Below are 22,607 nucleotides of genomic sequence, written 5' to 3'. Positions count from 1 at the left end.
CACAATTCAGATTAGAATAAAATTTCCCATACATATAGTCATACATTCTGTAAATAGCAGATCTTATGTAATGTTTGCTCCATGTTTGTGACGTCACAATGTGAAAATGACATCAGTATGTAGGTGAATTGTGACAAAAAATGATTGACTCAGTCGTGCTTGAGCAACGAACGGCTGTAAATTTTAACGTGTATCTTGGAAATTCCTTTGCAGTAGCATAAAATAATTTGTAGAAGGTTTATGAAGACAAAAGACTTGCCAGAAGTTCAATCATTAAACGGGATTTTTTATTATAGTGAAAGAAGGGAGATGGTTAAAAATGATGTTTGCTCTGTTGCCCAGTTAAAGCAAGCTAGGGAAAAGATGTGTCCTTAGTTAAGCAATTTGTTACGCAAGATGGCCAAGTTACAATTAAAAAATACTTGAATATTTTAACAATAATATAATTATTAAATTCCTAAAATACCATTTACTATAGACTTTAAACATATCGGATATGATAAAAAGAAGGCGGCCATACTTCATTCACATTGGATAAATGACGTTCCAAGGACAGAGAACTCAGGTTGTGATGGTCATTCTGGCAAAGGATATCCTTACCACCTATCATATTGCCGAGATTTGGCCATTTTTGACAAATGGGTTGTTCTTGTCATAAAAAATGATTTGCATGGTAAGAAATATAAGACTCGGAAAATTCTTTTAGCTTCGTGAACAGAACGCTACGGAGCATGTCACGTGACCTCCTGTATCACGTGATTCGCGCATGGGCAGAACGGTGGCAGATGTGCATTTAAATTGGAGAAGACTAGATCTACTTTTAAAAAAAATAATGAACGCTTATTTCATTTCTTTTATGGAAGTAATTCAATTTGTTCGTGAACTTTTTGACCACTCCTCGTATACATAAACAGAAATCTAGAAAATTCTAGAAATTGTAAATACAAGATGTTTCTGGAACATTCTGGACATACACGAAATTCAAGATTCAAGAATGTTCTAGAAAAAATGACCATACATTTTGACCACTCCGGAATTTCTTAAGAAGTTTTTTTTATGTTTCTCAATATATATATGATGAAACAATATAAATACATTTCAACTACACAACACCTCACAGCAACTGTATTTTGTCATGAATGTGTCAGGAATGTGTACACCAAGATATTTCTCATGCTCAGCCATCTCAATTGTTTTGTCTGAAGCGTACAATTGTAAATTTTTTTCAGTTTTGATTGTCTTTGCTCTTTACCCATTAGAAATAATTTTGTTTATATACAATTAATATCATTTGATTTTAAGCGGATCAATTTTCAATCTAGTATATTCTATTCAATATAGTACTTCCCTTAACATGGTGCACTATGATTATTAGTGTATAGAGATATATCATTAGCAAACATGAAAACATTTGAGGTTTTTTTTTCTTTTCATTCTCCATGTATCAGAAGGTAATTTATGTGCAATAAAAATTTAAGAAGACCCAGAATTCAACCTTGAGATCCTCCTGCTGCAGCGGATAGAATATCGGAAACGCATGCTCCATTTTTTACACACTCATCATGTTAAGATATGATTTAAACCACTTCATAGGCATATGGTCGAATTTATAATGCGTTAATATCTCTAGCCGAATATTATTATTCCCTCAATGAAATGTTTTATCAAAATCTATAAAATAAATGTAATAACAAATAATTAACCACGATTCATTGCAGTTAGTCAACTTTCTGTTTCTTTTGAATTAAGTTCTCTAAATCCTGATTCGGATTATTTCTAATAGATCAAATTCAGTTGTAAACTTTTGAATTTGCTAAGCTCATTTTTTTATATGAATTTTGATAGAGTTTCTAAAATGGAAACTGGACGATTATTATTTGGATGTACTTTGTCACCTTTATTTTTTAAAAAAATGTTACTTTGGCTTGTTTTAAAAACGTTGGGGATATACCATTAACGTTGCTAGCGTTAATTATATGAGTTACAAGTTTACATAATTACATATTTTGACTTTTGAAAGACGTGATCCAATGCAGTCAATGCCATTTGATTTATTAATATCGAGAAAATTCATCACGTTTAGAATGTCACTTTTGTCAATTTATTTTAATACCGATAAAACTTTTCATATCCAAGCTTTTATTTAATAAAATGTTTTCAAAAATGTAGAGCAGATTGATGTTTTGGCAATTCCAAAAGAAGCTTGTCATAAACAACTGTAAAACGGATATGTAAATCTTGTAAGTCATCAACAATTACTCAGTAAGAAAACATGCACATGAGAAAGAGTTATGTTCCTGAAATTACCTGATAATTCATTAAAATAATTTCACATAACTTCGGGATTCGAACTTTCTTTAATTGTTGCTCTGTAGTATAAAGATTTTGATCGTGTTGAATTTATGTGATTTCATTTCTGCTGCATACATATAGATTTTTTAATTGAAACATATATAGTAGTGATCAAAGTTAGCTATAAAAGGTTAATTACTTCACTGTTGTTTGGTTTCTTAATATGAAATGATCTCTTAGTGTATTGTTTGGATGGCTTGGTTCGATAAATATAACGCCGAGTTCATATGCACATGTTTATTCAATATGGCGCTAAAACTACACATACACATTAGGTCGTACATCAAAAGGTTACACATTGACTAGATAGTTCGTACGATAGCACATTTACTAAACATCTCCCCTCTGAAACTATATGACTAGGATTTCAAGGCAATTGACTAGAATAGAAACATAAGCTACAAATAAAACTCATCTTGCATGCATGCATTACTTGTTACATACAAATCAGAATATTATAACACAAAGAGTTCACAAATTCATTCGTAGTCTTTGAATCTTATGGGTTTGTGAACGACGCGACCCGAACGAGTTATGGTATTGGACTTCACGGGAGGTGGTGTAACTTCCTGGCTAGGTGGTTCAGAGGGTCGCTCAACATCAGACGAAACACTTGGTTTTCTGTCATTTAGCGGATACGTCACGTTTATGGTAGGTGGCGATTCTGTATTCACGTATCCAGTATGCTGCAAGTGCCTCCGATTTCTCCTCAATATTCCATGATCGGTTTCCACTAGGTATGACCGAGTTCTGTAATTTGCACTAGGATTGTGCCGCTATCTGTCCACTGTTTCTCTTTGTCGGTCTTAATACGAACTTGGTCCCCTGGTCCAAGTGAATGGAGTTTCCTAACCCCAAATCGGTTGTCATACTGAAGCTTGGTAGTTTCCTTCGTACGCGCGTCCTGTCTCCTCACCTGGTCCAAGTCCGGCCACTTTGGTACCAGTGAAGATGGTTTGACTGGAACAATGGTTCGAATCCTGCGTCCCATGATGAGTTCGGCTGGACTGACTCCTGTTGTCGATATGGGTGTTGAACGGTACGCCATAAGCGCAACAAAGATGTCATCCTGCTGTAAAATACGCTTCGCGGTCTTGACAGCGCTCTCAGCCTCGCCATTTGCTTGTGGGTAGTGAGGACTGGTGGTTGTATGCGCGAATCCATACTTAGCTGCGAACTTCTTGAAGGAGTCTGACGTAAACTGGGTGCCATTGTCGGTTACCAATTCCTCTGGAATACCCCAACGAGCTAATATATTCTTGAGTTTTCCAATTACGTGAGCACTAGTCAACGAATCCAGGTACGCAATTTCCAGATAACGAGAAAAATAGTCTGTAACTACTAGGAAATGTCTACCCTTCAGCTCACACAGATCTGCAGCAATCTTTTGCCATGGACGATCTGGAAGGACTGTGGTCTTCAACGGTTCTCGTTTCTGTTTTGATTGATGAACAAGACAGAATTCGCAGGACTTAACAGTACGCTCTATGTCAGTTGAAATTCCTGGCCACCATACAGCTCCTCGCGCGCGTTCTCGGCACTTGTTCAGACCTAAGTGTCCAGAATGTATGTCTTTCAAGGTTTCTGGTCTAAGAGCCTCCGGAATAACAATTCAGTTTCTGTACATTAGAATACCATTCCAGACAGACAGTTCGGATCGTGCGGAAAAGTATGGTCGGATTTCTGCTTTCAGTGATCTCTCATGGTCTGGCCACCAGTTCTGAGTCTTCTTCAAAACTTCAGACAACTCTGGATCATCTGCTGTTGCTAATCGAATGCGCTCTAGTCGTTGGTCAGATATCGGAAGATTCTTTACAACACAGTCTACATAAAGATTGACTTCCTCCTCTGTATCCTCAGCATTTCCAGTTAGCGGACTCTTGGAAAGAGTGTCGGGAACCACAAGATTTTTCCCTGGCACGTGTTCTGCTATTGGATTAAATCTGCGCAAACGCATCGAAAGTCTTTGACATCTCACTGGTGTCCTGTCTAGAGCTTGAGTGTTAATAAGTGGAACGAGAGGTTTGTGATCAGTGATGAGTTTGAATGAATCGAGTCCAATGATGTAGCGCTCGAACTTCTCACAGGCCCATACAGATGCTAAACACTCCTTCTCGATCTGTGCATATTTGGTTTCAGCCGGTGTTAGTGTCCTTGAAGCAAACGCAACGGGTTTAAGTTGACCATCAAACTGCTGAAATGTGGCAGCTCCTAGGCCATAGCTGTGGCATCTGCACTAATCACGACTGGCTTTGAAGAATTGAAGAAGGCTAATGCAGGTGTTTCTGTTAGCATATCCTTCACCCTTTTGAAGGCCTCTTCCTGGGGGTTGTCCCATATCCATACCGAGTCACTCTTCAAAAGGTCAGTAAGGGGGTGCATGACTGTAGAAAGATTTGGTAAAAATCGACCAAGATAATTCACCATTCCAAGTATTCTCTTCAGTTCAGTCACATTTGTTGGTGCAGCCAAATCACGTATTGCACGCACACGTTCTGGACATGGACTGATCCCACCTGAACTAATCAAGTGTCCAAAGTATTCGATACTCCGTTTCCTGAACTCGCATTTGCTCTTGTTAAGTTTAAGACCAACTTCCTTAATACGGTCCAGTACAAGGTCCAAACGCTCGTCATGCTCCTCCACTGCACTTCCGTATACGATGATATCGTCCATGATAGCATCTGCTCCATTGATATCTGCTAATATATCGGACATACGACGCTGAAATATTTCAGGGGCTGACGTGATACCAAAAGGTACTCGCTGGAAACAGTATCGTCCAAAGGGAGTTATGAAGGTAGTAAGGTGACAACTCTCTGGAGCTAGAGGTATCTGGTGAAAACCACTACTAGCATAAAGCTTTCAAAAGACTGTAGCCTTGCTCAGCTTCGGGGCAATGTCATCCAAGTTGGGCAATATGTAATGTTCACGCTTGACTGCCTGATTCAGTTTCTTAAGATCAACACACAAACGAACATCCCCATTTTCTTGAATGCTGTCACGATCGGTGCACACCAATCTGTCGGTTCTGTGACTTTCGCAATGATTCCAGCATTCTCCATTCGGTTTAGTTCTGCCTCGACCTTCGGGATCAATGGAAAAGGAATCCTACGTGCTGTTGTGACACAATATGGAGTGGCTCCGGGCTTAAGCGTTATCTTGACAGGTGGGCCCTTAACGCATCCATGTGTACCGAACACATCCTGTATTTCCTCAATTTTCATCACGAGTCCCATACCGTGTGCAACACTTCGACTGAGCAAATTAGAACCACTGTTAGAGTTCTTAAGCACATACACTCGAAAATGAAACTCAGTGTTCTTGTGAAAAGTCTTAGCAACGAACATCCCTTTACACTCTACTGACCCTCCTGGGCTGTACAACTGATTTGTTGAAGCCTGCAGTTTGAGCTTTACTGGCAATGAATTGTATGTCGCTTCGGTTATCACCGATGTGTCAGCACCAGTGTCAATCTTAAATGTAATGTACTTTCGACACACCTTCAGCTTTACCGTCCACGCATCTGTGTTGTCCGACTGGCTTAGGTCAATTGAACCCATGTAAAATGAATCAGATGATGAACATACATCTTTTTTTTTTTTTTTTTTTTTTTTTTTTTATTGCCCCAGCGATATATAAGATTCGATGGATGGCGCCAAGGTTGGGGAGCCCTGGACTCACCAAACTTACAAGCATAAAATATAGCCAATAGTAATGATGACAGTCACATGGCACTATAGTAAATAAACTACTACATATAATGTACTACTAATATAAACACTGTATATTTTAATATTCAACCAGGACAATTTTTCATTGGAAAAAAAAAATAATATGTAAACAAATCCTTTCACACCCCATGCATCCAATATGTGTATGTATTTACCAGAAAAGTTATCAAAATAATGAATAACATAATGGTTTTAAACAAGTACAATTTTTAACCAACATTAGAAAACAGTGAAGAAAAAAGACCCCATCTCTTTTCAAATAAAGCCAATTCATTGTTCTTTTTATACATAAATTTTTCAATTTTATAATAATGATTGATTTCCTTTTTTGCTCCTTCTATGGTTGGTAGTGACTTACAAATTCTTTTCTTATAAATATGCCTTTTTACTATACATATTAAAAGATTCAAAATAATATGATATTTACCTTCTCTACCAAATATAACATCAATTATGTTTATTTCAGTATTGTGCTCTGTTTTATAATTGATCCATTCTACTAGTTTACTCCATAATATATCAACATATAAACATTCCCAAAACAAGTGGGTTATAGACTCAGGATGCGTACCACAAAAAGTACACAGATCGGAATCCACGATTCCTATTTTCTTTAAATAAACATTAGTACTCATAATTCTATGTACAATTCGATAATGAAACCATCTAAGTTGTACATCTTCAGTGATACTAAAAATCAGTTTATTATGGGTTTTCCACCACAACTGGTTTACATTCAAATCTAGTACATTTTCCCATTTACTTTCATATTTGGGTTTATCCCATTTAGATGAAATTAAAATGTCATAAAAATCTCTTGATCCCTTTTGACTCTTAAAAATTATTCGGAAGAAATTGGGATAATAAGGAGAATTATAAAAAGCATCCTTTTCAGTATAAATTAAATTCAATTTTCTGACACTTTGTAAGACACCGTGAAATAATGTAAAAGGGGTTGACAAATTATACACATCACAAAATTCTTCAAAACTCATAGGCTGGCCATCAGGAAGAAACAAATCTTTTATGTATTTTACACCTTTATCAGCCCAATGTTTATAGTATATAAAATTATTTGATATCTTAATATTGTCATTATACCAAAGAGGATCAAACATAGACAAACTGTCAGTCTCTATAATCATTCTTAATTCATATAGGGCATTAAAAACATCTTTCCAAAAATGGTTTGAAATTCTATTGGAAATAACCCTTGTAAAACTATTACCAAAACAGGGAAGAAATTCCACTTCTGGAATTATACTATAAAACAGAGTCTTCCATGCAGACATATACATCTTGAACTTCCTCTAAGTGCTTGGGTTTACTTCGACAAACTACCTTAAAGTGTCCCTTTTTCCCACATTTTAAGCATTTCTTCCCTGATGCTGGACAGTTTCCAGGATTGTGCTTCATATTACACTTGTCACAGTTATTGTAAACTCTTTCCTTAGCTTTAGGCTGTCTGCTGTAATTGTATTTAGGGTATTGGCCATTTTGCTGCCTAACTCTCACTGCATCCAAGTTCTTAGATTGTAAGTCTTTAATCTGATGTTTCACTAACTCTGAATTACGTGCCATCTCGACAGCTTTTGTGAGTGTAAGTTCAGATTCAAGCTGTAGTTTCTCGCTTAGTTCCTTGTCGATAATGCCCACAACTAACCTGTCACGAATTTGGTCGTTCTTATCTCTAAAATCACAGTGCACCATCAACTCGTGCAAACTTCGGAAGAATTCCTCAACTGACTCTCCCTGGCGCTGGCTCCGGATGTGGAATTTGGCGCGCTCATGAATCACGTTTTTCTTTGGAACAAAATATTTGTCAAAACTTTCAAGAACCTTCTTGAACTTCTTCTCATCACCATTAGAGAACGCCAAGGACTTAAATATTCCCTCTGCTTCCGGTCCCATGGCGTAAATAAGAGAACTTATCTTTATTTGTTCATCCTCGTCGGTCAGCTTCGTCGCGATCTGAAAACGTGTGAATCGCTGCTTCCATTCCAGCCATTCATTCGGCCTGGTGAAGGCGAAATTTTCTGGGGGGTTGAACTTCGGCATGCTGGCGACTTCTACACTTCTGACACCATGTTTGGGTGGCTTGGTTCGTTAAATATAACGCCGAGTTCATATGCACATGTTTATTCAATATGGCGCTTAAACTACACATACTCATTAGGTCGTACATCAAAAGGTTACACATTGACTAGATAGTTCGTACGATAGCACATTTACTAAACATGTATTAAGGTATAAGTTAATCTAGTTAATGCTTATTATTTTTGAGAAACTGAACAAGAGCATATTTCCAACTTTTTGAGGGTTCTTTTAAATGTCTTTGTTAAAATCATCATCGCAGCAAGAGACACATATTATCTCTCTAGCCAGGCAGGAGAGAGCAGATGATGGACGGTATGCTTAACAGCAATATACACTGTACTTGTTTAGAATTTTAATCCTTAATTCCAGCTAATTCCTCGTTTTCATTTTCTAACATACATATGAGGAATAAAGCTGCAAATATACAATAATATCATAAGACAGAGGTCTTTTAATCATAGTTTATTATTTAACAGCACAAGTGGTACATATCAAATATTAAAAAATCGTATTAGTCATTATAAAAGCACAGATTTATATTTTTGTATACATTTTACAAATTTAAAACAAAAATGTTTTCCTTGACATATTAATTAGAAAAGGATGAAAATGACACAGTTTTTTTTTTATATAAGATTAACATTATTCCCAAATCTTTGTTTAAAAAAGATTTTTGTCTATGATTATTTCATATTTAAGTCTGTTGTCAAATTTGCTCTTTGAACTGTAAATCAAATTAGGAAGATTTTAAACATTGTTTGCAACCGGAAAAGAGCGAGGTCCGAAGCATAAAAAAATTGCACAATGATCACAATAATACATAACAGTGCACTAAATTAAAATGTACGGTAGCAAACCTTAGCATTAATATACTTCGCCATCTTTTCTCGTAGTCAAGCACGTTGTTTGTCAGGTCAGCCTCGTTTTCGTTTTGTAATGGCGGACGCGTGAATAGAGTCTATTGCAAATATATTTTACGAATCTTTTCGATTCCTGTTGATCACTGAAGTCAAATATGGGACAATATTAAGAGTTTCGCACACATATATAAGCAAATATATAAAAATATATATATAGATAAAGCAAAAATCATGCAATTTAAATACAAATGATTACATAGATTAACCTATAGATATTTCGATAGGCTTGAATTTAGCAAGAGTTATTTCCGTCGCCATGTTGGAGGTCAACATGCTGGTATTCCTTCATTTTTCAACCAACTTTAACATTTTATAATGGCCATTGCGGGGTAGGAAGCATTGTTTTTCTGATTATATATTTGTTGAATCTTCCTTTACTTCATCATTCTTATCTTATAAAGATTTTTCTAAAATTATTTCTGCTACATCCGCTTAAATTTGGTAAGACAAAAAAGAAAAATCACCAGGTTCACCTCCAAGATGGCGGTCAAGGGAAATAACATCATACGAAAACTATAACTAATGTGCAATTTTAGTTGAATTTTAGACATCAAATTGAGCTAAACAATCATTTTGATGCCTTAGAATCTTTTATTTTCATGCGATTAAATCAAGAAAACAACGCTCACCCGATGAATTTTCGATTAACCCCCTTAATATCTCGTCCTGACAAAAGTTTGACGTATGAAATAATCATAATTTCAGTTCTGTTACTTACTATAAACTATACATCACCTGTATATCCGTGTTGTCGATCATATTTGAACAAACCAGACTTTACACTAGATCTTATTGCTAACGGTAAATATCAATTTCTTTCATTATGAAATCGCTATTTTCAAGTCGGATAGTTTTTAAAGATCTTATACCATATTAATTTTAACATGCACGACACTCTGATATCTATTATATCTCTAACCTTGCAAAATTTAGCTGTTAAACTTACTTAAACTACCTTTTTCGGATCTACTTTAGCTTAGGAAGCATGGTATTGAAAAACTTTTTTAAACTATGATGATTGTCTATTACACTATTTCACTGATTATGGTCCTAATATTTTTTGAAAAGGTTATCTAAATATATTCACGCGTCACTTTTACCCCTATTGGGACCAAGAATTAAAGACATTACCCCCTGTTGTAGGCCTACGTAGGTTATGATTTAACATACGTTTCATAAATGTTCTGTCATATTTATTTGGAATTTTTTTCAGAATTTATCATGACCTTACTTATGTTTACTATTTTATAATTATCTTCCCTTGGAGAGGACAAAGTCATTTCAACATATTTGAAATATCTTAATCAAAAGAGGATCTGTGATTTTGTTGTAGTTCCATAGAAATATTCGTAATGTTAATATATGCATGTGCATAACAATCAGATATATGAACATCAGACGACGAACTTCACAGTTCGATCACAAAATTGGAAAAATTAGCAAAAAATATTTAGAACTTAATCCTCTATAAATAGGCGTCATTTGATTTTTCAACTTTTTTGGACGTCCTCAGTCAAATAAAATGTTCGCATCCAGTATTAATTTTCAAAAATTGAATATGAACCATACTATGGGTCGCTATTCTATTCATTCAGCCCCAACAGTTCACGCATTCCCGAATTCAGAAACATTCCATTAGGATCTGCTCCACTTTTATCCAACTGTTCCTTGAATAATTTAATTGGATATTCCATTTTCTAAACATAAAAAAGAAAAACATTACCGTTTGATATCTCAAATTCATAAATAAAATATTTTTTATAAATTAAAATATTATTGTCGTGAATTGTTGTCAAGAGATTCTAGATAGATCATTGCATGACCGTTCGTTTGGCACTAATTTTGCCTTTTCTTTCTTCCATTTTTTTATGCACAAAGTGTTGATTGTTAAAAAAAACAACAACAACAACGACATCCAAGGAAGTCGTAGATTTTGCAGCATTGATGTAATTTCCTCCAGTGGGAATGAAATATGTGGAATATATGGAGATAACGAACAGTATTCGAGTTCAAAAGTCCATTAAACAATACAAAATAGTAGCAGAGCAAACACGGACCTCTATGGCATTAGAGGTGGGATCAGGTGCCATGGAGGAGTGAGCATCCCCTGCCGACCGGTCACACCCGCCGTGTGCTCCTTGTCATGATCGGGAAATAACAGAAAAAAGTGTGTAAATAATGGCCTAACAATTAGTATGAAAAATGTCAGTCAGCATGTGACTTAATGGTAGATTGTATTTGCTGACAAGGTCATTGTATCGACCATAGAACTTACGAAATGATGACTTTAGACGGGACTGCTAATATTCTTGTTTTATCAATTTGTTTGTCAATAACTTATGCCCTGTTCACACGGAGAGTTTAATTCGAATTAAACGTAAGTTACTGCGAATTAAATTTGAACCGCGTTCACACGGGGAATTTAATGCGAATTAGTTTAATTCGAATTAATTTACTGCGCATTAAATTACTTCGCATTAGCTCCGTGTGAACGCTAAGCGAAGCTAATTCGAATTAAATTTCGACGCATGCGTAATGGCACAATTAAGTCACATGCCACATGTCGGTGGTCAGATATAGGTAATTATGCTAATTTTTAGTGGAAAACAAAGAAAAATTATGTCAATCACTGAAATGTGTATAGACACTATGACAGAACGTCATATGGGTCTGCTCCGCATAAGGTGACGTGATTTTAAAATGACGTCATAATAGCCTTACTGAATAGCCTTACTGTAGAAATAAAATTTTAATTCGCATTAGTTTACTTCGCATTAGCTGCCGTGTGAACGCAATTTAATTCGCATTATTTTAATTCGCATTATTTTACTTCACATCAATTTACTGCGAATTAAACTCTCCGTGTGAACAGGGCATTACATCGTTTTAGAAATTGTTCATACGTAGCGCATGCTCTGGCGTATCGAATCAACTGAGAGATATAAACCCCATATGCAGGTGCTTAGAGTATATTGCTGCATAAGTAAGGGAAGTTGACGATTGAAAAATCAAAGTCATCACGTTTATCATAAAGTTTTATTGTTAGATTACCATTAACGTCTTTTTCTAATAAAAAAGAGATTGGATATCAAGTTCGAGGTAATTGCATTAATTTATAAGTGACCGTTTTAAGGTTGTCATTCCTTCGGTTATCTTCTTGTTTCCTAAACACTTTATAAAATCTCTTTAAATTCAATAAATAAAGTACGAATATCCATGCTACTTTTGTCAGACAATAACAGTATAAAAAGTATTAACTGTATTCTACAGGAGAAATAGTAACGTACATTTGTATCATTTCTGTGGTGGTTTTACTTTGATGACCACTGTGTTTTTATTTTTTTTTTTTTTTTATACACCTTGACTAGATGTTCTCTAACAACCATGCTCTAAATATTAAGATAGAACACGACAGGGTGATGATGCAACAATTCCAATGACCCTTAACCTTACATTGATTGATGAAAAAATATAAACAAAGTAGCCAACTATACAAGCAAAATACAAACTCGTGTAAACATAGTTAAGTATACCTTTCCTTACATTAAAAAAATTCTAAATTTTGCACGTCAATTTTTTCAATCCAAAATGGAATTCACACAGCACATTTTTCGCTCGACCGTCACGGTAGCTCAGTCGGTAGAGGGCTCGTTCCATGATCGGAAGGTCGTGTGTTCGAATCAAATTTTAAGATAGGTTGCAACTGTTCTTTCGCCAAGCGCTCGGCACTTTGACGATAAAGTTGCCGGTCTTTCGGATGAGACATTAAAAAACCAAGGCTCCGTGTCACTGTAGGCGTTGACACGATAAAGAACCCTCACTGCTCAATGGCCCTGAGTGCCGAGTAAAGGTCTAAATTTGAAGCCCTTCATCGGTATATGGTGACGTCTCTATACGAGTGAAAAATTTTCGAATGGGACGTAAAACAAATTCAATCAATCGATCGTATTAAATGTTTTCGTCTCTCATGAAGTGCAAAAAAATTCACACACAATGTAGTTCAGGAAACGAGCCTCATGTGAATATTCCGAACCGTCTTGTTTTAATTTTTATATTCCAACACAAATCTTTTTTTCATCTCAGTCAAAAGTGAGACATTGTCCCGTGCAGCACGCCACTTGTTGAACGTTTCAATTTACCATTCGGTATTTTTACGAGTGCTAGGATTTTTGTGAGTCTATCAAACGCTGAATTTCATCATCAGGCACTTGATCATTTTTCATCTCTGTCTCGACCTCGGGACTGGTGAAATTTGGCTCACTCAACTCAGTCTCCATCATGTCTAAAATATCACATATATCGAAATCCATGATAGGTTCTGATCATTTTTTTACTTCCGGTAGATCGAGCGTCAGTCATACTTTCAAAAATTTTTTTTATCTGTATTTGGTTTTCTGCGGATTCTGCAAATTGCAAAAAATCCCAGTAACCTGTCCATGTTGCTAATTTTTTTTTCAAAATATGCCACAGTGTCAGATTAAATTGTGATTAAATAATAGGTCTAAATTTTGGTTACAACATTTCTTTTTAGAGCACAGTTTTTAAATTATTGATGATGCAATTGTTTCTGAAGCGAATCTTCGTCTCGGGGGAAGGGTCCCTTCGTCTGATTTTTGGATACACTACATGTAATTAAAAGGTACTCTATATATTACACATCCCTGTGTTCTAACCAAAATGAGTAGAAATGCTAATTTCAAGAGTTATCAGTCCTTGCTGATGTACATCGTTAGAGTAAATATCTTGGCATTTCCTTTTCATACAAACTTAATCTTGCCTAATACTCTGATGCAAACATTTACTAAATACCTATCTGGTTGTGATAACTGATGAGGTGTCCCAAATACTTGTTTTCTATGTACATTTATATTTTGTTTTACACTTACTTCTCTGACATGATTAAAAATGCCAGGAATGTGGTCATATTGCTTTGCTAAATGTGGAACACCACCAAGATCCATCCACTTCCTTCCAACATCTTTGCTGAACTCTGTCCACTGTGGCGTTCCCTTTAAACTCAGAATTTCAATGCAAACTACATGACCAGATCCACAATAAGGCTTTGCTTTGTTTCCAAGTATCCCAGTACCAAGATATGCATCACTAAGAGAAATGGTCACGGAAATCGTCAAATTACATTATTTTTTGTGTTATAGATTTTCAGTTCTGCTTGAACTATCAATATCATGTATTAAATCGAAAGTAAGTGAGAGAATTTTACCTGTATGCCATGAATCGCATCTCAAGAGAAACGTTCAGTGGATACTGATCTCTGTCGTAGTAGCTTTTAACAGATTCTACGACAACATTGATGATTTTCAATACTGTATCAAAGTCGTCGTGGTAGTCAAATACAAATTCCAAATCATAAACCTCTGCTTTTTCTATGTATTTTCTATAAAAAAAAAACATATACATCAAATCATAAAGAAAAACAGTGCAAAACGGCATGTTTTATGCCGCATTTAAGATCTATGAAAGAAGCTCACCGGAAATGCACTGCATGGGGGAGTTCTTGGTAAATCGGTCCTTCTGGATAAAACAAGTGTTTAATGGCAGAAAAAGCTGATTTCTGGAAGATCGGTACGAGTTTCGGATATTCTGTCAGATAAGGGCTAACAATCCTGAGTCCTTCCTCGGTTCCATAATCAGAGACAGCTTTCAAAGCGTAATATAATTTCCCTTTTACATTCTCTTCATCAGACAAGGTCTCCTTGTTGAATGTTCTCACCCAAACATCATCTTCTTCGAGATCGTATTTTCCGAAAGGAAAAGCGTTGAAAGGAAACCAGAAAATCTGTACTGCCCAGTTTTTCGTGACTATGTTTTTTAATTCTGTGGTTTTGAAAACATCCTTCAGAGGTTTATAGGAATTGTCTGTTTTAATTATCAATTCTTTGTCCATCTACAATGTATGAAGATCAAATGTGGAATTAAACAAGCGTTCTTTGTAAGTTTATCTTTACAAAGGTCTATCAAAAAAAATCCATCGAACACGACGCTAACTGTAGTTTGTTTGGCTTTGCAATTTTTCAGAGAAGACTTTAAAAAGTTTTTTCATCTTTTTTTCTCTAAAATATTTCAAACCAAATAATGATCCCTGTCCAATGTGACGCCATGGGTAATGACTTTACCAAATTTGAAAACCTGTCTAGTATATCGGGATGCCCCCCCCCCCCCCCAAAAAAAAAATCAATTTTCAGTAAAATGGTCTTTAGGCTTTACAGAAGGAGTTTTTTTTTCCTGCATGCATGTTTAATGTAAATATTTCACCCTTAATTTTAGTCCTACCATACCCTGACCCTATGAATACTGCTTGAAAAAAAGTTATCAATAGGACCTGGGATTTCATGTGTTTAATATATTAATTTAATGCTGTACTGTTTCAATTGAAAAAAAGTTTCTTTTTTTTTTTAATTTCATGTATATCCCCATCTAAAAAATTGAACTTTGTAACAAAGTAAGGAATAATTTTTCCTACCGTTTGATACGAATGGATTGTGTAAGACTAGAATTTTTGAAATATATTATTTCTTTTAAAAAAATACCTATTATAGGTATTCTGCTCCCAAGACCATATTAACGCTTCCTGTTCAAATAATAAACACTGACGCTAGGATGATGCCACAGTTCGGCGTCAAAGATGACAATAATATGGTAAAATATTAAACATATTTTTTTTTCAAAAAGAAAAGGGCTGCAAGCAATTCTTTTAGTGACGATTTAATTTTGTGCAAATTACGCATCCTGGTTGTATAGCATGGCCACAATAAGATATCAAATTCTGACTTGGGAAATTACGGGGCAAATTCTTTCCTCTTGAGAATACAATGTGAATAAAAATAGACATATACATTGTAACGTTTCAAATAAAACCAGTAGAGAAAAGGCATTTTGAACCAGAGTCAGGCCGTTAGGGGTTAATTTCTTATTTAGGGCACAACCTATCAGAAACTCTGTACAAGCAAAAGAAGTTACTTTAGAGGGACACACCCGTAAGACAACTTTAATATCTATTGTATAGTATATACTGACAAATTTATTTAGGTTTTAAAACTGTAAAATTGTTTTGTTTTATATTTTAAAGTATTAACTGGCAAAATTATTGAAAAGAAGGGGGATAGGGTGTGCAGAGTAGGGGCCTGATGGTCTCTTGGACGATTTGAATTTGTCTGTTATATATCCAGGAGCACTGAAATTTTCAAAGAAGTTATGCATTTTATAAAATCATCTATTTAGCCCCACCACAACAAGAAGACCATCTGACTCTGGGGCTATGAATTTCACAATTTTAGTAAAAAGCTCTATGCTTATTAAAATAATGTCATTATTTTACTGATTTATATCCAGGAGTAAAAAATAATTTTTTATGACTGCATTAATTTTGACGATGTTTGTTCCCGAACCCCTCAGGGAGGGGGAGGGGGCAGATATCATAAAATTTACAATTTTTGTTCCCCTTTGCTCATAAATGCTATTTTACTACATTAGAATGAAATTGAATTAGAAATCCCAGAGAAGACGCTGAAATGGTTCAAATGTTAAGACAACAACTCAGATGAGTCAGATGACCTAAATATCTTGCTTCCCAAAACAGACGAGGTACAGTTACTTGAATCATTTTTTATAGACACAAAAGTTTTAATGTAGATAAAATTTATTGACATAATAAAACTAAGAGTGTTGTGGCCCTTGGGTTTCTTGCTTTACTTACTTTCAATGTGACGTCATAAACAATTCCAAAACAGCCAAAGCTTGCTGACATTGCTCTGAACCGCTCTTTTGGATCATCATTTATGCAGTATGTTTTAAGATCGCCTTTTGAGTCAAATACTCTCATTCTGACCACGTAATCACTTAAACAGTGTGTGTCCTCGCCAACTCCCTAAAATGTTTACTGCAGGGTTAAAAGATGATTTTTTTTTTCATATTCTAAAAATTACTATAATAATAAAGTTAAAAAGTTAAAAATAGACTTGTCTAATTGTTCAAACCCCTATATTAGCTCTTTTGCATTGTTCTTATGGACTATATATATATATATATATATATATATATATATATATATATATATATATATATATATATATATATATATATATATATATATATATATATATATATATATCTTACAATATTGTTTTCAATTTCAAGCAAGAATATAGACAACAGATAAGTGCAAAGGAAAATTAAACTCCTTACAAAATGTATCAAATAAGAAAAAAATGATTGTTTTGTATAACATAGGCGTGCAATTTTCACATGTAAATGGAATATCAATCTTGTTCTATTGTTAGTGCTTATAAATCTTATATTACATGATTAATCGTTAAATGGTGATAAAAATTCAAAATTTTTCTTTTTAGTCCATCTAGTCTCATAGCACAGTGCAATCTCCTCAACACTTCCTTAGTGAAGTTGAAATGAGCAGACCTATAAATATGACCGCATTGAAATATTTTTATATATACTTAAAAAAAATAAATGATAAATAAATAAACAATCATTGCGTTACACAGCCGCAGAGCATGAAGTAATCTTTGTGCACAAAATTAAAAATGACTAATACTCACGTGACATCCCGTAACAACGACACTGACCATTTGAACCACATCAAGTATGACATTTGTTTTAAGGTTCATCTTATGCTTCAACTGAAATTTCTTCAAATCCCCAGTTGTGGCTCCAGTCATAACATCAACCTCTCTTTTTTCTTCCTACCAGGAAAACAATTATATCGGAAAATGAAGGAAATTTCTCTCTTGTGACCAATTATACGTTATTCATACAAATTGTAATAAAAAATTGCTTTAAGAGTTATTTATCTTTTATTACTTAAACTTACCTCGGCAATTCGAATTTTGGATCCATCCATAATCACTTATCATGTCCTCAACATTGATGCAAATCTGGTTGTCGTCAGGGAAGACTGGTGCCCAGCTGTGACGCTGGCCAGCACATCTTATGCCTACTTTCACCTCAGAGGCAGCTTTAATGACCTTGGTCATTTCATCTCTCGTTTTAGGATTACAAGAAATGACACAACTTTCTTGTGTTGCTGCCCAGTTTTGAAATTTTTCAATTCGAAAAATTGGCGTGGCTCCAACTAATGCTTGAAGCTCTTGCATTGTTTCTGCATGAAGAAAGCAAAAACAAATTGATAACATCAAAGAAATTAAAAAACGAATATGTACAACACCTCCTTTTGAACAGATCAAATTTATACCAGAGGAATTATTTCTCATATTTAAGTATACTCATAACAAAGTAGAGATTAAATCACACAAAATTAGAATAAATCATACTTAAGACAGCTTTAAAGAATTGGACTCGATTCTGACGTTCTGCCAACGAATAAAAAATACAGAGCTTTGACATTATAAGACACAAATGCTCTTTCAATTCTTCAAAGTTCACATGGCAGAAAGTGAAAAGATTACCCAAGAGTCTTTTCAATACATGTACATGTACAGTACCTTCGTTTACACCCATCGCTTCAGTTGCTGTCGGAGATTCGCCCACTTCTTCCTAAAACAAATAAATAAATTGTAAATTCATGCACCATCACAAGTCGAAGAAAGTTAAATATTGCAACAAATGCTGGAGAATGAAGCGAGTTCAGTATTTTACCAGAATTGTCAAAATGATGTCATGTAAACAATTGTGAAAGTTAAGAGTTACTTTGTATAATCTAATTAAGAATTATTAAACTTGAATTTTGAAACATCACAAAGACATTTTGCTTCATACAGCACATTTTAGAGGGGAAGGGGGGGGGGGGGTTAAGTTTAGAATTAAGCCAATTCTTGACTTACCTTATCATCGAGTTTAATTTCTTTATCGAAGTGTGCTTTCAATATCAAATTAATCAAAAGTTTTATTAATCTAAAAAAAAAATCGCATTTTGCCTAGCTCCCATAAAACTGTCCCCGCACAAAAACTTTTTTAAAGGTAAAACACGAATCCTTTATCCAGCTTATACCCATAGTTCCGTTCCTAAGAAGTAAATTCTTCAAAATTGTATGTCAGTTTTGAATATTTTTAATATTCCCAATAACCAAAATTAATTTGAATTACCATATTTATATTGGATTCCGAAACTTCATAAAAATCCTTCCAAACAAAGATACATAGCGGTTTCAAGTAAATTTTCTACCAAGCCTCTTTATTTACTCCTCACTAAAATATTAACAGCCGTGAAAGAGAAACTTCAGGAGTACTGTGCAACAATTTATTCGAGAAGTGTTGTAAATCAGATTTGGATACTTAAAAATTTCAAGGAACTTTTGAAAAATTTGAAATCACAACATTTTACCAAAATCAATAACATAAAAAACGTACGAATTTTCAACTCTGGATACAAGTATTCCCCACGATAAATTAAAGTCCAGGCTTAATTTTTAACATCATTGACAGCTGCTTTTTCAATAAAAATGAAACTCGTAAAATTTACTTACCTTGTCATTGGTCATTTGCAAAATTATTTTGTTAAAACAATCTGATTGTACACACAAGTACTCTGAAGATGATATAAAAGATGCTTGAGTTTCAGATTGACAATATCAATGTGGTTTTTGGAGACCAGGTCTTCCAACAATCTGTTGGAATTCCCATGGGTACCAATTGCGCCTCGTTGTAAGTAGACCTTTTTTTGTATTCATATGAAGCAGAATTTATTCAAAATCCTATACATGAAAAATAGAAATCTCTTGCTGTGGCCTTTAACTCGACATTCAGATATATCGAGGACGCAATAGTTTTTTTTCCATCCATGTCAACACAATATATCCCACTGGGCTTGAAATAAAAGATACCACAGAGTTTGACACATTTGGATATTTTACTAGAAAAAGACGTTAATGGTAATCTAACAACAGAGCTTTATATATATATATATATATATATATATATATATATATATATATATATATATATATATATATATATATATATATATATATATATATATATATATATATATATATATGATAAACGTCATGACTTTAACTTTTCAATTGTCAACTTCCCTTAATAAGGCAGCAATATAACCTTATCACCTGCATAAAGGGTGTATATGTATATCTCTCAGCTGATTCGATACGTGAGAGCATGCTCTACGTATGAACAATTTCTAAAACGAGGTAAGTTATTGACAAACAAGTGTATGAAACAAGATTAACAACAGTCTCGTTTGAAGTCATCATTTCATAATTTCGTAAGTTCTATGGTCGATACAATGACCTTAATTGTCAGCAAATACAACCTATCATTAAGTCAAATGCTGACAGACTTTTTTCATACTAATTGTTAGGCCATTATTTACACACTGAATTGTCGACGGATTTTTCCGTTATTTTCCGATCATGACAAGGAGCACACGGCGGGTGTGTCCGGTCGGCAAGGGATGCTGACTCCTCCATGGCACTGATCCCGACTCTGATGTTTTTGGTGGTCCCTGTTTGCTCTGCTCCCGATTTGTAATGTTTTAATGGACTTTGAGCTCGAATACTGTTCCTTATCTCCATATTTCATTTAAAAGTACTTTGACAGACGTTCTTCCTCGATTGATTGATTGCTATCGCTTTTTCAGAGACTTATACAGGTACATAATCTTTGAATATTTGCTGACCAATAGTTCCTTAGTATGAATGTTGAATTGATGAATATATATAATTGCCTGTGTTTAGAGATAGATTATAAACAATTATATAGGCGGTTGATAAAAAAAATTGCTGAGTTCAATAAACATTCAAAGACACAGTATAGAATATTCAAATAAGGTATTAATGAAGGAGAGTGGGTATTAAAATGGATGGATTTCAACGTTTTGTATTTTGAAAGGATAAGTATATGAAAGCAAGGTTTCAAAATAAATAATAAATATGAAATAATAAACAGATGGGTTTTAAGAACTGAATATCGAATTACCTGTACATGTTGATATCTCCCCCCCCCCCCAAAAAAAAATCAAAACATAGGAACTTTTTAACCTTTTGTTTGAGCTTTTCCACATCTATGAAAGCTACTTCGATGTCCTTTAACTCCTCGTCATCTATAAGGCTTTTCTCGTTCACATTTTTCCTACTGAGGAAAACGGGAACTTTTTTTTCTTTCAGGCATTTTTCAAGCGCTTCTTTTAGTTCTTGGGCAGTTTTTGGTGTGTAAGTTTTCGCGACATTCGCCATGATCTGAAAATAAAAATACAAATGTACAGTTACAAAATGTTTAACATTAGCCCAACTCCATTGTTTGCAATGCAACCAAATAGATTTCTGTGTTAAAAATAAACCAACAAGGAGACATTGGAAATAGAATCAGCTTTAAACGTTGCATGAAAGTAACATTTAAATAAGAATGCAGTTAGAATCCATGAATGCAGTCGCAATATGATGTTTCATTCAGATATTTAAAAAATGCTCAAAATTGAATAACGCAAAAAGTTTTAGGAAAGTTATAAACTTTTTTCATTATTGAATAAGAGGAAAAATAAACATTCGGAGATTGTTGCATGTGCCGTCATTCCATCAAATATCACTGCAAAGGAACGATATGCAAACATGATCTGTACTCATTACGATAGAGTAAGACTCGCTAAAAATCAGCTCAATCTATAAAAACGGATAGGGAAGAAAGTCTGGATAACGAAGTTGAAGAGACTGACGAAGAGATTATGAGGAATCCCCAGCGATTTCAGGGCAAGTGTAAAAACAATTATTGGGGTAAATCCACGAAAAAAAAAAACGCTAAGCGCTTTATAAAATAGCTTATAATAAAATGTTTTAACTCAGGTTATTCAACTGTAACTTGGGTATCTATTGAATTATTCCTAATAATTAATTTTCTACAGTTAAGTGAAAAAAGGATAATTTTCGAATTCCCTTCAAATTCTATGAATTTTAGATGTAAGATCAAGAGTATTGGTACATTTGTGATTATGACGTGGGCAAGCACAGGTCATATATATATATATATATATATATATATATATATATATATATATATATATATATATATATATATATATATATATATATATATATATATATATATATATACATTAGTTGTGTAATAAATGAATAACATTTGAAACTGATTTTCATATTTTATAAAATGATAATTTTTTTTTACATGTTTTAATGTAAATGCTATAATATGAAGTTTGAAGGGATCTGGTGTATTTGACAATAAGTCAACTTGACACATCAAGCCTTTAAAATCTCACGTGATTCCCTTGGTATGATGACGTAACAGAATTAAGAAATTAAACGAGATTTACATGTAAGTTGAAGTTTGATTAGAATTCTGTTGCGTCATCAGGATACCAGAGGATTACGTGTCCACCCGTCAGTCCCACCCAGGTTGCTGTGGGTGTGGCTCTTGATGAGTCAAGTTGTATACTTTAGGACTGATCCTATTACGCAGACACAATGCTATCTTGCATATGACGTCACAGATGCATGGCGCCGCATTTGAATTTCAACTCTCAATATCGCTTAAAATGTGC

General features: G+C 34.3%; 1 protein-coding gene across 1 annotated transcript; it reads right to left on the bottom strand.

The window, feature by feature from the left end:
* Positions 1 to 10,686: 10,686 nt before the first annotated feature.
* On the bottom strand, positions 10,687 to 21,288 carry LOC133188026 (uncharacterized). The gene is made up of 9 exons (XM_061323416.1): positions 21,094 to 21,288; positions 18,580 to 18,631; positions 17,949 to 18,236; positions 17,677 to 17,816; positions 16,818 to 16,988; positions 14,593 to 15,008; positions 14,325 to 14,498; positions 13,990 to 14,206; positions 10,687 to 10,800 (listed from the first exon to the last, which is right to left on the bottom strand). Exons 1-9 carry the CDS (start codon positions 21,286 to 21,288, stop codon positions 10,687 to 10,689), a joined length of 1,767 nt encoding a protein of 588 aa, XP_061179400.1.
* Between the last annotated feature and the right edge of the window lie 1,319 nt (positions 21,289 to 22,607).

This window comes from Saccostrea echinata, unplaced genomic scaffold, assembly GCF_033153115.1.
Source record: "Saccostrea echinata isolate AGI-Se365-2 ecotype Australia unplaced genomic scaffold, CSIRO_AGI_Sech_v1 ptg000015l, whole genome shotgun sequence".
NCBI classification, from domain to species: Eukaryota; Metazoa; Mollusca; class Bivalvia; order Ostreida; family Ostreidae; genus Saccostrea; species Saccostrea echinata.
The sequence above is the reverse complement of the archived record's forward strand: the minus strand, read 5'-3'. Positions and strand labels throughout refer to the sequence as shown.

Bases quoted from the DNA above. Each gene is read 5' to 3' on its own strand.
- LOC133188026 (XM_061323416.1), bottom strand. From the start codon at position 21,288: ATGGCGAATGTCGCGAAAACTTACACACCAAAAACTGCCCAAGAACTA. The intron at 18,632-21,093 runs GTTAAAAAGTTC...TATTTGTTTTAG, and splicing joins TGGAAAAGCTCAAACAAAAG to GAAGAAGTGGGCGAATCTCC. The intron at 14,499-14,592 runs GTGAGCTTCTTT...TTTTTTTTATAG, and splicing joins CCCCATGCAGTGCATTTCCG to AAAATACATAGAAAAAGCAG.